The sequence below is a fragment of the Cygnus atratus genome, chromosome 25 (assembly GCF_013377495.2).
Source record: "Cygnus atratus isolate AKBS03 ecotype Queensland, Australia chromosome 25, CAtr_DNAZoo_HiC_assembly, whole genome shotgun sequence".
Lineage (NCBI taxonomy): Eukaryota > Metazoa > Chordata > Aves > Anseriformes > Anatidae > Cygnus > Cygnus atratus.
The window spans coordinates 5,287,912-5,301,074 of NC_066386.1; the positions used below are offsets into that span (position 1 = coordinate 5,287,912).

The 13,163-nt window shown below is 66.6% G+C and overlaps 1 protein-coding gene across 1 annotated transcript; it reads right to left on the bottom strand.

The window, feature by feature from the left end:
• Positions 1 to 1,671: 1,671 nt before the first annotated feature.
• Positions 1,672 to 11,932, bottom strand: PLCD3 (phospholipase C delta 3). Its single transcript, XM_035566868.2, has 16 exons — positions 11,830 to 11,932; positions 9,546 to 9,704; positions 8,331 to 8,559; positions 8,110 to 8,239; positions 7,334 to 7,559; positions 6,261 to 6,462; positions 6,034 to 6,178; positions 5,795 to 5,953; positions 5,539 to 5,727; positions 5,392 to 5,418; positions 4,723 to 4,882; positions 4,133 to 4,249; positions 3,886 to 4,034; positions 3,380 to 3,515; positions 2,477 to 2,626; positions 1,672 to 2,395 (listed from the first exon to the last, which is right to left on the bottom strand). Exons 1-16 carry the CDS (start codon positions 11,930 to 11,932, stop codon positions 2,307 to 2,309), a joined length of 2,370 nt encoding a protein of 789 aa, XP_035422761.1. The 3' UTR covers positions 1,672 to 2,306.
• Positions 11,933 to 13,163: the final 1,231 nt, after the last annotated feature.

The window sequence follows — 13,163 nt, forward strand, 5'->3', positions numbered from 1 at the left end:
TCTTTCCTGTTCCAAACTGACACGAGCGCATTCATCTGCTGAAGGTCACCACCTGCTCGCTGGACCCTGACTTTTCTCGACGAGAAGCCGGGTTGACGGAGGTAGAGGCTTGGCGTGCCGGGCTTTTCCCTGCGCAGAGCTGTGCGCATCCCGCCCCAGCAGACGAGCGAGGTGGTTCCTCCTGAAGCGCACCCACCGCTTTGGCACCGACACGGCGGAGCACCGGGCCGGGAGCGGCGCAGTGCCGTGGCAGGGCTGGAGCACTCTCCTGTGGCTCTGTCCCCGTGCTCGGCCGATTCCATCCGCTCCCTCCTCTGTTAAACTCGGTCCTTGCCGGCCCAGCTCTGCCGCAAGTGCATGGACAGGGAGGATGGTGCCGTCCCTCCCTGCAGTCCTGGGAGCACCTCAGTATTTGTTTTTAAGGGCTATTTGTGCAAGCAATGCCTTGTCCCTTCTCCTCCCCAGCCTTGGAGACTCAAAACCTCTCTGCTCAATGGGGCAAGCGCTGAACCGAGAAGCAGCAGCTCCCAAAGACCTGGGGGACCCGGATCCTTGCCACTGTCGGAGCATGTCGTGTGCACCCAGCTCTGCTCGAACTCCGGGGTGCTCCCCCTCTGCCGCCCCAGGTGGCACCAGGGCCGCACGGTGCCTGCTGCATCTCCGCTGCCGCACCTCGAGGTGCCCCGCTCGGCTGCTGTGCTGTCCACACTGGTTTTCTGAATCGCTGAAATGCAACGCGCACGCCACTGATCGCCCTGCGACGTGCCATCAGCCTTCCCCGGGGGGTCAGCCTCTCCAGCCACCCCAGTGCCTCTTCCACCAGGCTCATCATCATGTGCTGCAGGAGCCTCAGAGGCGAAGGGAATGTTTTCTTCCACGGAAACCCTCTAGCCCATTAAGTCGTCTTTGAAAACCAACGCCTGAGAAGCTTGCTGCCAACCCCAGCCCTGCTGCAAAGCTCGGCGGTGCCTCTTCCAGGAAATGCCGCGGGCACTGGGACTCGGAGTGGGGAAGGAGCAGGGCAGGCTGCCTGTCCCCATGCTGCTGGTGGCCGGCGGTGGCTGCGCTGTCACCACGGCACGATGGTGCAGCCCCGTGGTTTGTCTCTGCTCCCCGGTACCGTCAGCCCGCCTGTTTCCATCGCTCCGAGATGCTCTCGATCTCCATGCCAAAGGTTTCCAAAGCTGCACGCAAAGCCAGTGCCCATCTATGCACTCCCAGCGTCCTTGTCCCCCCGTGCGCTGTGGCTGTTGTGCCCCGTGGCACGTCCCTGCCCCGTGGGCATCTGTTTGCCCACCCCAGCCTGGGCCGGTTTGGCTTCGGTGGCGGACCGGGAGTCACCACGCCCCCGCTGCCAGCGCTGCTGCAGCCTGGTGCCCAGGGTCCTGTGTCACCAATGCAAGCACCTCTGAGTCCCCTCCTGCTCCCTGCGGAGCTGGGGGCCACCCCGTAGTGGTGACAGGGGGACACCAACCATGAGGGCAGTGGAGCCAGGAGCCATGGGGCTTTCTGGGGCTGTGGGACCCTGGGGCGTGCAAAACCTGGCTCCGACCAGCTCCCAGTGTTGTTGAGGACATCAGGAAATGGGGCTCCCACCATCTCCTCCTGCTCCCCGTGGCCACCAAAGCCACCCTTGCAGATGCCAGCAGGTGACAAGGACGTCGGGCAGGCTCTGTTACAATAAACCTTTATTCGACTCGCTTGACAGCCGGGTATAGATCTTTGACCATCGCCAGTACTCGAGCACAGGTCTGAATGCGGCCGGCCCTGCGTTCTGCGCTGAGCCAAGTGGAGGTTCGATACCATGGCTGTGGTGGCAGTGGCAGGGTCCCCTTGGGGACCTTGTGGTGGCAGTCACCACCCCTGCAGCCCAAGGGGCCAGGATCAAGCATGGCTGCGGCTGGTGATGTTTGTGGGGGGGTTGCTGTCACTCATCGTGCCCCCAGAGCTGTGCTGGGCTGGTGGTGGCCTGGCCACCCTGTCCTGGCTGTCACAGTGTCCCTGTCCCCATGTGGTCACAGCCAGAGAGGGGAAGAGCAGGGTGTGCAGATGGGGTGGCACCGTGGGACACAGATAGGGTCCCCTAATCCCGCAGGGACCCCCAACCCGCCCTGCTGTCACCGTGGCCAGCTGGCACCCTGTCCCCGACACGAGCGAGCGGTGTCCCCAGCCCGTCCCTGCGCCCCGTGCAGGGAGTGGGGCATCCACGGCGCGGGCGAGTGCCCAGCCCCACGCAGGGGCACGTTGACCCCACGTGCGGCACGGGCCGGGGACGCGGCGTCCCCCCCGCCGCAGCCACGGGGACCTCACAGGCGCTTACATTTAACGTGCACGAAGAGCGTGGCGGGGGACAGGGACGCCCCATCCTTGGAGAGCAGGTGGATGTGGCGATACCCTGGGGACAGAGCCGGGCTGAGCGGGCGGCGCGGGGCCGTTCCCCCCAAATCCCGGCAGCGGGGCGCGGGCGCCCACCCACCTTCCCGCATGCTGGCCAGGGGCAGGGTGAACTGCCCCACGAAGTCGTTGCAGGAGGTGCTGTCGTGGTCCTCCACCACGAAGCGCACCAGCGCCAGCTCGGGTGCCTGCAGCTGGAAGGTCAGCGTCTCCTCCCAGCGCGGGTTGAAGCCTGCGGCACCGTGTCAGGGTGGGCACGGCCACCGCGGCCACCGGCCACCCCGGGCATGGGACCGGCTCATCACGCCGCCGCCATGCTCGCCCCAACTGGGTTTGGGTCCTTGGTGGCTCGGGTGTCACCCCAGGGTGGGGTGTGGGGGGAGTGGGGGAATGGGGGTGGCACTGGGGGCGGTATGCTGGGGCATACTGGAAGGAATGGGGTTCATACTGGGGTATACTGGAAGGAATGAGGTTCATACTGGGCCCAGGCTGAGATGTACTGGGTGGAATGGGATCACAATGGGAGCAGGCTGGGGTATACTGGAGGGAATGAAGGTGACACTGGGACCGGGCTGGGGTATACCAGGGGAATGGGAGTGACATTTGGGCCAGGCTGGGGTATACTGGGGGAATGATGGTGACACTGGGAGCAGGCTGAGGTATACTGGGGAAATGTCGGTGACAATGGGGACAGGCTGAGGTATACTGGCAGGAAGGGGGGGCCATACTGGGAGCAGGCTGAGCTGTACTGGGTGGGATTGGGGTGACAAGGGAGACCAGCAAGGCAGTGCTGATGGAAATGGGAGTGGCACCGGGACCAGGCTGGGGTATACTGGAGAGGAGGAGGAAGCAGCACTGGGAGGACTGGGATGTCCTGAGCACCAGCTCAACCTGGGGCGCACAGAGGACCTCTGGGCCACGGGGTGCCCGGAGGACCCCCCCCCACCCCCGGGGACTGGGTGCCCTGGGGCCCGGCGGCGCTCACCGTTGTTGCTCCTGTAGCCGGTTTGCTGCTTGCTGCAGTCGGCCGGCACGCCGTGGATCTCCACCCGCACGAAGGGGTCCACGATGGAGCTGCGCTTCTCCTGGTTCAGCTTGGGCAGCTGCTGGGCCGTGATGACCTGCGGGCCAGAGGGTGCAGGGGGCTGGCGGCACAGCGGGGACGGTGGCCTCGGGGGAAGGGACAAGGGTGGCGCATGGCTGGGAGTGGGGACAGGGCTGGTGTCCCCCAGGAGATGGGCAGCACCTGGATGGGCATTGGGATGGGGGCAGTGTCACCCAGGGGCAGGGACGTGGGTGGTTCTCAGAGAGATGCAAGGACAGGACCAGTGTCCCCCAGAAGAGAGGTGGGTGGCACCTGGCTGGGCCTGGGGTTGGTGTCACCCAGGAGAAGGGAGGTGGGAAGTGCCCGGCTGGGCATGGGGTTGGTGTTGGTGTCACCCAGTGGGGATGCAGGTGGCACCCACGCTGGCAGGAGGGGGAGACCCTCACCCTGATGTGCAGCACGAGGCAGCAGGGGCCCTCGATGTGGGGGCTGCGCAGGAAGGGGGGCTTCAGCACGTAGCCACAGCACCCATTGCCCAGGAAGCGCCCAGCGTTCAGGTCCATCTCGTAGCCCGGCGTCTGGAAGTTGAGGGCCACTGCGGGGACAGGGACAAGGACGGGGACAGGGGCATCAGGGTGGGTGCTGGGCCTGGGGGTGCCGGTTTGGGGGTGCCCAGGGGTTCTGGGGGCTCACCCAGCTGGCAGCCGGCATTCCACATCTCCTGGGGGTTGTAGTTGGAGGAGTTCATCTTCAGCCCCAGCGGGTAGACGCGGCTGAGCTGCCGGGCGTTGTAGCGCACGAACGCCGGGCCTGGGGGACACCAGCTGAGCAGGGCAGGGGCCACAGCACCCATGGGTGCCACACGTCCTGCCCACACCCCTGTGCCAGGGGATGCTCGCAGACCCTGCCCAGCCAGCTGGGCGTGGACCTCAAATCTTGGCCTGGCCCCCAAAACCTGACCCCAACCTCAGACCTTGAACATGGATCCTGACCCTGGACCTTGGCTGTAGACCCCAGGCCCTGAGCCTGAGCCCAAAGCCCAGACCTTGGCCCCAGAGCCCAGGCCCTGGCCCCAGATACTCCCCCAGATGCCACATCCCAAGCCCTGACCTTCAACCCCGAGCCCCCAGCCCCACCAGTCCTGAGCTGGCTGTGGCCGGCGTGTCCCCAGCCCAGGGAGCCACCTCAGTTACAGGGCCCAGAGCATCCCCACCTGGTCCAGCCCTGACCCGTGTCCTGGCGTGGCTCCATCCCCATCCCCGTCCCTGTTCCACTGCCCTCACCCGCCTCCTTGATGAGCCTCCGGGCCTTCCTCTCGCTGAAGGAGGACATCTCGCAGGGCCGGGGGTGTTGCAGGGCCTGGGCCAGGCCAGGGAAGGGCACGGCCTGGCAGTACACCACCACCGCTGACAGCTCTGGGGCCACCTGCGAAGCGTCCTTGGCCTGCAGGAGCCACCGCGGCATCAGGACCACCAGCAGCCACCTGAGGGTCCGCAGAGCCCCCACACCGCTGGCGCTGTGGGGGCTACAAGGCTATGGAGGCTACCAAAGTGATGGAGAACTTGAGGCAATGGAGACCTCCAAGGTGATGGAGACCCCAAAGCGATGGACAAGCCAAGATGTCAGAGACCCCAAGGAGATGGAGAACCTGAGGTCATGGACAGCCCAAGGCAATGGGGAACTTGAGGTGATGCAGACCTCAAGGTGGTGGAGACCACGAGGTGATGGAAAACCAAGGTGATGGAGAACCCTCCCCAAGGCAATGGAGACTGAGAGGTGATGGAGGCCCCAAAGTGATGGAGACCCAAGGCCATGGTGTTCCCAAGAACATCCCAGAGATGGCACACCAGACCCCACAGGGCAAGAGAGGCACCACCAGGGGTTCCCCAAGCTGGGCAGTAAGAGCCGCTCGCCCCCCGTGACCCCCACCCGCCTCCACCACCCTGACCCACCTGCAGCGGTTGGATCTCCTGCAGCGCCTGGAAGAGGAGAGAGCGAGGCCGTGCTGGGGGACGCCGCAGTGCTCACCTGCCCCGCTCTGCTGGCACTGCTGGGGCACCGCGGTCCCCTGGCACCACAGCCCCAGGAGAGCCCCTTACCCGCTGGCTGCTTCTCTCCCGCAGCCTCTCCTCCTCCTCTTCTTCCTCCACTTCCTCCTCCTCCTCCTCTTCTTTCTTCTCCTCCTCTTCTTCCTCTTCCTCGGGGTTGGGGATGGCGGTGACACCCTGGGGCTCACCCCACGGCTCTGGCAGCTTCTTGCCCTTCACCAGAACCTTCCCCTTCAGCTGCTGCAGGACGAAGGGCCGAGCTCAGGGCGGGCTGGGGACACGGGGACACCGCGGCAGGCGGGGTGGCCTCACCTCCGGGGACTGGGAGGTTGTCGGGGTCCTGCCCGTCCAGCGGCTGTGTCAGCAGCATGTCCCCGAGGATGGCCTTCATGTGCCGGGCCATGGTGGCCTGCTGCTCCAGCCCGCAGTGGTTCTCCAGCGAGAGGATGACAGGGTAGGGCGATTGCTGGGGACGGGGACGGGGACAAGCAGCGCTGAGCACCCGGCACCCAGCACCCGCCCCGGGGCTGCCAGCGCCGGCCTCACCTTGAAGGCGTAGTCGCGGATGCTCTCGATGACATCGCGGAAGAGGATTTTGGAGGTGAGCGTGTGGCCGTGGTAGATGACGGGCTCCCCGTCGGCACCTTCCCAGCAGTCCAGCTCCACGCAGCGGCAGCCCGTCATCAGCGCCCTGCCACCGCGCCGCCGCCGGGTGAGTCCCCGCGCCACCCGGAGCAACCCCGCTGTGCCCACGGGCACCTCGCAGCACCCACCTGACATAGGCTTCGGTGCTGCTGGTGCCGCCGATCTGGTTGTGGGTCAGGTAGGTGTTGTGGGAGGAGGAGATGAAGTAGTGGCACAGGGGCTGGCTCATGTCCTGGTGCACCTTGGTGTGCTCCTGGTTGAGGATGTCACCGGCGGCCGAGAGCAGGTACATCATGAAGCCGTCCAGCATCATCAGGTCCTGCTGCCTGGCTGAGGGACACAGCGGAGGGGTGTTGCAGAGGGCTGGCATGCAGCCGGCAGGGTGGCACCCCATCGATTGTTCCCACACGGGTGTCCCCTGTCTCCTGGCAGTGCCATGTTCAACCCAGGCCTAGCGCTGTGGCACCCAGGGAACACGCAAGTCCCCTTGGGTGGGCCATGTCTACCCTGATGTCCTCCGTCCACCTCTGCCTCAACCACCCTGGACCTGGCATGGTGGCACCCACAAGATGTGGAGGTTCCCTGTCCCCACCCCAATGTCCCCCATCTTGATAGCACCCCCAGGCCTTGTATTGCAGTACCCAGAAGACACAAATGTCCCCTGGGTGTCCCATCGCTGCCTGATAGCCCCTGGCAGTGCCACATCCACCCTGGGGCTGGCATCACAGCTCCCATGGGACATGGAGGTCACATCTCCACCCAGATGTCCCCTGTTCTGATAGCACCATGATCACCTGGCATCATAAACCCAGGGGACGTGGAGGTCTCCCTGGTGTCCCACCTCCACTCAGATGTCCCACGTCCTGCTGGTGACATGGAGGCAATTGTCCCTGCCCTGCTGTCCCCCGTCCCCTGGGCTATGCCATGTTCACTGTGCACTATGGCACCCTAAGGACATAGAGGTCCCTTTGGTGTCCACCTCCACCCTTATGTCCCCTGTGTTGGCGCACTGCCACCCAGTGCCACCACCAGGGAAGGACCAGAGGGACACAGCCACTCACCCCAGCCCTGGGGAGCCCCATGCCTACCTGGGGGACAGCACCATGTCCCCAGGGCGCCCATGAGCTGCCACCCCCTTTGCTCCGCACCCAAGCCACCAGCCGAGCTTGCCGTCCTCATCGTGGCACATCCCCGTCCCTACCCTTCTCGTTGAGCTCGTGAGCGTGGATGATGGCACGGGCCTGGCGCAGAGTGGCCTCCTCGCCCTGGTCACGCAGGAACTCGCGCAGCTCCTCGGCCGACAGCACGCAGTCCTCGCCCGAGTAGTGCCCGAAGAGCTCCTCCAGCTCCGGCCGCCGCAGCAGCCGCCGGCAGAACTCCTCCAGCTCCCGGCCCTCCAGCCGCTCGTCGCCCGAGCGGTCGCACTCCTGATGGGACCGCAGCCCGGCCTCGGGGACCGTCCCCTTGGCCTTGGGGACCGTCCCCTCGGCCAGACCCACCCAGGCTGGGAGTCTGTGTGATGAGTTTGGGGGGGGCTCGGCTACCTGCTGGGGGGCTTGGGGCCGCATTGTGCATGGGAGGTGTCCCCTTTGTGTGCCCCTCAGCCCTCTGTCACCTGGAGTACGCGGGTCACAACCCCGCTGTGTCCCCCCAGTTCCTCTGCCCCCCAAGCTCAGCATGGAGCCGAGCAGAGGGCCGTGCCTCAATTTCCCTAGGGTTAAAGGGCCCTGGGGAGGTGCTGCTGTCCCCAGAGAGCCACCTGGGGAGGTGTCACACCCTGGGGATCAATGGAGCCATGTGGGGACAGTGTGGGGACAGCTCCCATCACAAGAGGACCCGGACATTGGCAGCGCTCAGGGTGCCATGAGTTTGACAGTCCTCTGTGTTTGGCAGGGGTGGGCAGGGAAGGAGCCAGCGTGCCCTCAGCCAGGTGACAGCAGAGCAGGGACAGCGGGTGACAGGGCGCAGGGCAGGTACCTTGAAGAGCTTGTAGGCGTAGATGTCGTTCATGTCGATGTTGATCATTCGCAGCATGCTCTTCACCTCCTGGAAGCACATCTTGTTGTCCTTGTTCTTGTCGGCTCGCTGCAGGATGCCGTGGATCCAGCTGCGCCGCACTAAGGAAAGCGCCGTGGCCGCCGCCCCGGGCTGTCCCCAAGCTGTCCCCGCGCCGTGCCCCGCTGTCCCACAAAGGATACTGGTCGAGCTTCTCCCGTTGGTTCATGGCCTGCAGCCGCGCCATCAGCTTGGTGAGCCCCTGCACCCAGTGCTGGGCGTCCTCCTCGCCCCGCGCCACCAGGTCGAGGTTCTTGCGCTTGCCCTTGAAGACGATGGTGAAGCAGTGCCGCTCGGGGAAGGAGCCGCCGTATTTGCGCAGCCCCTCCGACTGGTGGCCCTGGCGCACGCCCTCGATGTGCATCACGGAGACTGCGGGGACACGCGCGGTGACGGTCCCCACCCCGTGCAGGAGGAGGCCACTGGCCCCCAGCCGAGCCGATGGCTCAGCACGGCCGTGGGATCGCCCCCACCCACCGTGCCCCAGCACCCCGCTGGCGGCCACCCCCGGTGTCCCCATGGCGGCGCTGGGTGTCCCCTCCGCTCCCCAGGGTGCTGTGGGCAGGGACCGGGCACTCTCGGCACGGGTGATGCTGCGGCCGTGCTAAAGCCACTAATCCCAGGCGAGACAGAGCCCAGCAGGTCCAGGCCACTGTCCCCTGCGGGGATGGGGGTGGTGACGCCAGCGGGGGGATGGCGCCGTCTCACAGCGGTGCCAGCACTGGGCAGACGTCCCAGTGAGCGTGGAGAGAGCTGGGTGACGCCAGGGAGTGGGGACAGAGTCTGGCCGGGATGGAGTTGGGTCCCTGCGCCAGTCCCGAGGGGGAGCGCAAAGGGAGTGGGCTCGGGGGGCTCAGCTGGGGGGCACTGGGGGCACTGGGAAGCACTGGGGGCAGTGGAAGGCAATGGGTGCAGTGGAAGAAACCGGGTGCACTGGGATGTGATGGGATGCACTGAGAGGCAATGGGATACACGGGGTGCACTGGGTCACAATGGGGTGCACTGGGATGCACTGGGATGTAATGGGATGCCCTGGGAGGCAATGGGTACACTGTGAGGCAATGGGATACACTGGGTGCACTGGGACACACTGGAATGCACTGAGTGTACTGGAAGGCACTGGGTGGAATGGGATGTACTGGGAGGTACTGGGAGGCACTGGTCCATGGCTGGGGGGCAGAACAAGCTCAAGGAGGGGGGGCCTTGGCTGAGTTGGGGTCCAGGTGCCAGCTCCCACCCGCACCCCACGTGGGCTGGGGCTCTGCCCCCCTCCCCGCCGCTCCCCGCAATTCGAGGCCGGCAGGACCCAGCCCGGGGTCCCCAGCCCCTGGGGACGGTCCCCCAGCGCCAGCACCTACAGATCTGCTTGGAGGGGGCGCGCCTGAAGCGCCGCTCGAACCAGACGGTCATGCCGTCCTCCTGCAGGCGGTACAGCCGCTCCTTCGCCCGCCGCGACTTGATCTTGCGCAGCAGCGAGCCCCGCAGCATCAGCTGGATGTCCTCGTCCTCCGTCAGCCCTGCGAGGGGACCAGCCCGTGGGTGCGCCGGGGTGGGGGCTCCGGGGGCACCGGGTGGGAATGGGGGGGCTCTGTGCACATCTCTGTGTGGTATGTGCACGCTGCAGGGCAGACGAGGGGATGGGATGGGATGGGATGGGACGGGACGGGACGGGATGGGATGGGGCGGGACAGACATGACAGAATGACAGGACAGGACAGGATGACATGGGATGGGGTGAGATGGAATGGGACAGGATGGGACAGGATAAAGATGATGTAATGGGATGGGACAGGAAAGACAGGACAGGATGGGACTGAGGGGATAGAACAGATGACGGGATGGGATGGCGTGGCGTGGCGTGGCGTGGGACATGACACAAGATGGACAGGACAGGACAACGGTTTGGGATGGTTTGGGATGGAATGGGACATACATGACAGGGTGTGACAATACAGATAGGACATGACAGGACAAGATGGGACAGGTCAGATGGGATAGAAAAGAGTGGATGGAACGTGTGACAGGAGGGGATGGAGTAGTATAGGGCAGGACAGATGGGATGGGATGGGATGGGATGGGATGGGATGGGATGGGATGGGATGGGATGGGATGGGATGGGATGGGACTGGACAGGACAGGACAGGACGGGATGGGACGGGACTGGACAAGCCACTGCCCTCAGCCCGTCTTGGGCACCACATGGCCGGGCAGGACGGGGCAGGGCACAGCAGCGGTCACGGAGCCCAGCCCTCAGGCCAGGGCTGCTGGATCCCAGCAAAGCCGCCCAAATCTGGTGTGGGATTGCTGGCAGCAGTGCCAGGCACGGGGCTGTCACCTGTCCCCTGCAGCCCCAACCGTGCCCCCAGGGCTGGCAGGGACCACACGGTGGTGACGGTCCCAGCCCGGATGGGGCTGGTGACCAGGCTGGGCACAATGACGGGGTGGCCTCGGGGGACCTGCACACCCACGGTCTCACTGCCAGGACTTTTCCGTCCATTCTCCACGAAAGTTATTTCCTCCTTTTTTTTTTTTCAGTTGTTTTGGTTTTTTTTTTGCAACCATTCTCCGAGAACGGCCCCAGTGACTGTGCCCCCGCTCCCTTCAGGAACGCTCTGCCTGGGGTGGGAAACGGCAGTTTTGGGTCCCTGAGTGGGCCACAGCCTCGGGGACACGGCCACCATCTCTGCCACCACCTCCTGTGACACCTTCCTGGGGGAACTGTCCCTGTCCCCATCGGGCCATGAAGCCCCCACATGAGCCATGGCGCTGGGGGCCAGGAGCCGGCCAAGCCACGGGGGGATGTGCGGATGCATGGACATACAGACAGGTGGGTGTAGGGCTGCAGGATGTAGGGCTGCAGGGACGCACGGACACACGGATGCAGCCATGTGAGGACACACGGGTGCATGGACGGGCGGGTGCACTGATGCAGGGACACCCAGACACCCGGGCACCAGGACACACGGACGCACGGACATGCGCCTGAAGCCACTGGAGCCAAGCTCCTGCCCCGTCACCCGCGACAGGACCCAAACCAGGACCCCCCCCCCCCCCGCCATGTGAGGCCATACACAGCCCCCCGCCGCCACCTGGCCACCTCGAGCCCCTTGTCCCCCTGTGCCCCGTGGGACAGGCATTGGCCACCCAGAGGGGGTGGCACGGGGGTGACAAGGGCTCTGTCCCCTTCTGCTTGCAGTGGGGACCCCCCCCGGCAATAGGGAACCCCCCAGCCATGGGGACACCCCTGGCAATGGGGAGCCTCCGACCATGGTGACCCCCTGACAACGGCGACCCCCTGATCACTGTGACCCCCTGATCACGGTGACCCCCCCACCACGGGGACCCCCTGACAACGGTGACCCCCTGATCACAGTGACCCCCCGACCACGGTGACCCCCCCACCACGGGGACCCCCTAACCACGGTGACCCCCCCCACCACGGGGACCCCCTGACCATGGTGACCCCCTGATCACGGTGACGCCCCCACCACGGTGACCCCCCCCACCACGGGGACCTCGTCCACCCTTGGGGACAATTCCCGGCATGGGGACACCGCCCGACCAGGGACCCTCGCTGCCGCGGGGAGGGGGGGAACGGGACAGAACGGGACCCTCCCCCGGTGCCCCCCCCCCGGTCCTCACCCATCTTCCTGAAGGCTCTGCCGGCTCGCCGGGGGCCACCGGCCCCGTCCGGGGGGGCCCGGGGCTGCTCGGCGCCGGGACGCGCCCTCCGCCCGCAGATCATGGCGAGGGCCCGGTGCTGCCGGTGTCCGCCGGGCCCCCGGGGCTGCCCCCTCGGCCCCCCCCGGCTGGGCGGAGGCGGCGGCCGGGGCCGGGCAGGGCGGGGCGGCCCCGCCGGGACCGGGGCCCGGAGCGGGGAAGGGCCGGGAGGGGCCGCGCCGCGGCCGGGAGGCGTAACCCGGCCGGGACGGGGAGGGGGGGGAACGGGGGGGGTACCGGGGGGGTCGGTACGGGCGGGTTCGGTACTGGGGGGGTCGGTACCGGAGGGATTGCAACGGGGGGGAGTCGGTACCGGGGGGGTCGGTACCGGGGGGGTCGGTAACGGGGGGGTTCGGCACCGGGGGGGGGGGGCACCGGGGGCTTAGGTACCGGGGGGGTCGGTACCGAGGGGTTCGGCACCGGGGGGATTGCACCGGGGGGGGGCAACAGGGGGTTCAGTACCGGTGGGGGGTCGGTACCGGGAGGTTCGTTACTGGAGGGGGGCGGCACCGGAGGAGGGTGGTACCGGAGGGATTTCACCGGGGGGGTGTTCGGTACCCGGGGAGTTTGGTACACGGGGGGTCAGTACCGAGGGGTTCGGTACCGGAGGGATTTCACTGGTGGGGGTCGGTACCGGGGGGTTCGGCACCGGGGGGGGGGCACCGGGGGCTTGGGTACCGGGGGGTTCGGTACCGAGGGGTTCGGTAACGGGGGGCACCTGGGGGCTCGGTACCGAAGGGGTTCGGCACCGGGGGGGGGGGCAAGAGGGGGGTCGGCACCGGGGGGGCACCGGGGGCTTCGGTACCGGGGGGTTCGGCACTGGAGGGGGTCGGTACTGGAGGGAATGCACCGGGGGGGTCGTTGCTGGGGGGTCGGCACCGGAGGGGGGTCGGTACCGGGAGGTTCGTTACTGGAGGGGGGCGGCACCGGAGGAGGGTGGTACCGGAGGGATTTCACCGGGGGGGTGTTCGGTACCCGGGGAGTTTGGTACACGGGGGGTCAGTACCGGGGAGGGGGTGGTCAGTACCGGGGGGATTGCACAGGGGGGGTTCTGCATCGGGGGGTGGGGTCGGTACCGGGGGGATGCTGCGTCGGGGGGGAGTCTGCACCGAGGGGGTTCGGTGCCGGGGGGACAGCACCGGAGGGGGGCGGTACCGAAGGGATTGTACCGAGGGGGGGGTGGTACTGGCAGGGTTCTGTACTGGGGGGGGGGGTCAGTACCGGGGGGTTGGTACTGAGGGGGTTTGGTACCAGAG

Excerpts from the sequence above, each read along its gene's own strand:
- PLCD3 (XM_035566868.2), bottom strand. The coding sequence starts at position 11,932 with ATGATCTGCGGGCGGAGGGCGCGTCCCGGCGCCGAGCAGCCCCGGGCC. Across the intron at positions 5,419-5,538 it reads GGGAGAGAAGCAGCCAGCGG|GCGCTGCAGGAGATCCAACC; the intron begins GTAAGGGGCTCT and ends CTCCTCTTCCAG. Across the intron at positions 2,627-3,379 it reads CGGCTACAGGAGCAACAACG|GCTTCAACCCGCGCTGGGAG; the intron begins GTGAGCGCCGCC and ends ACGGTGCCGCAG.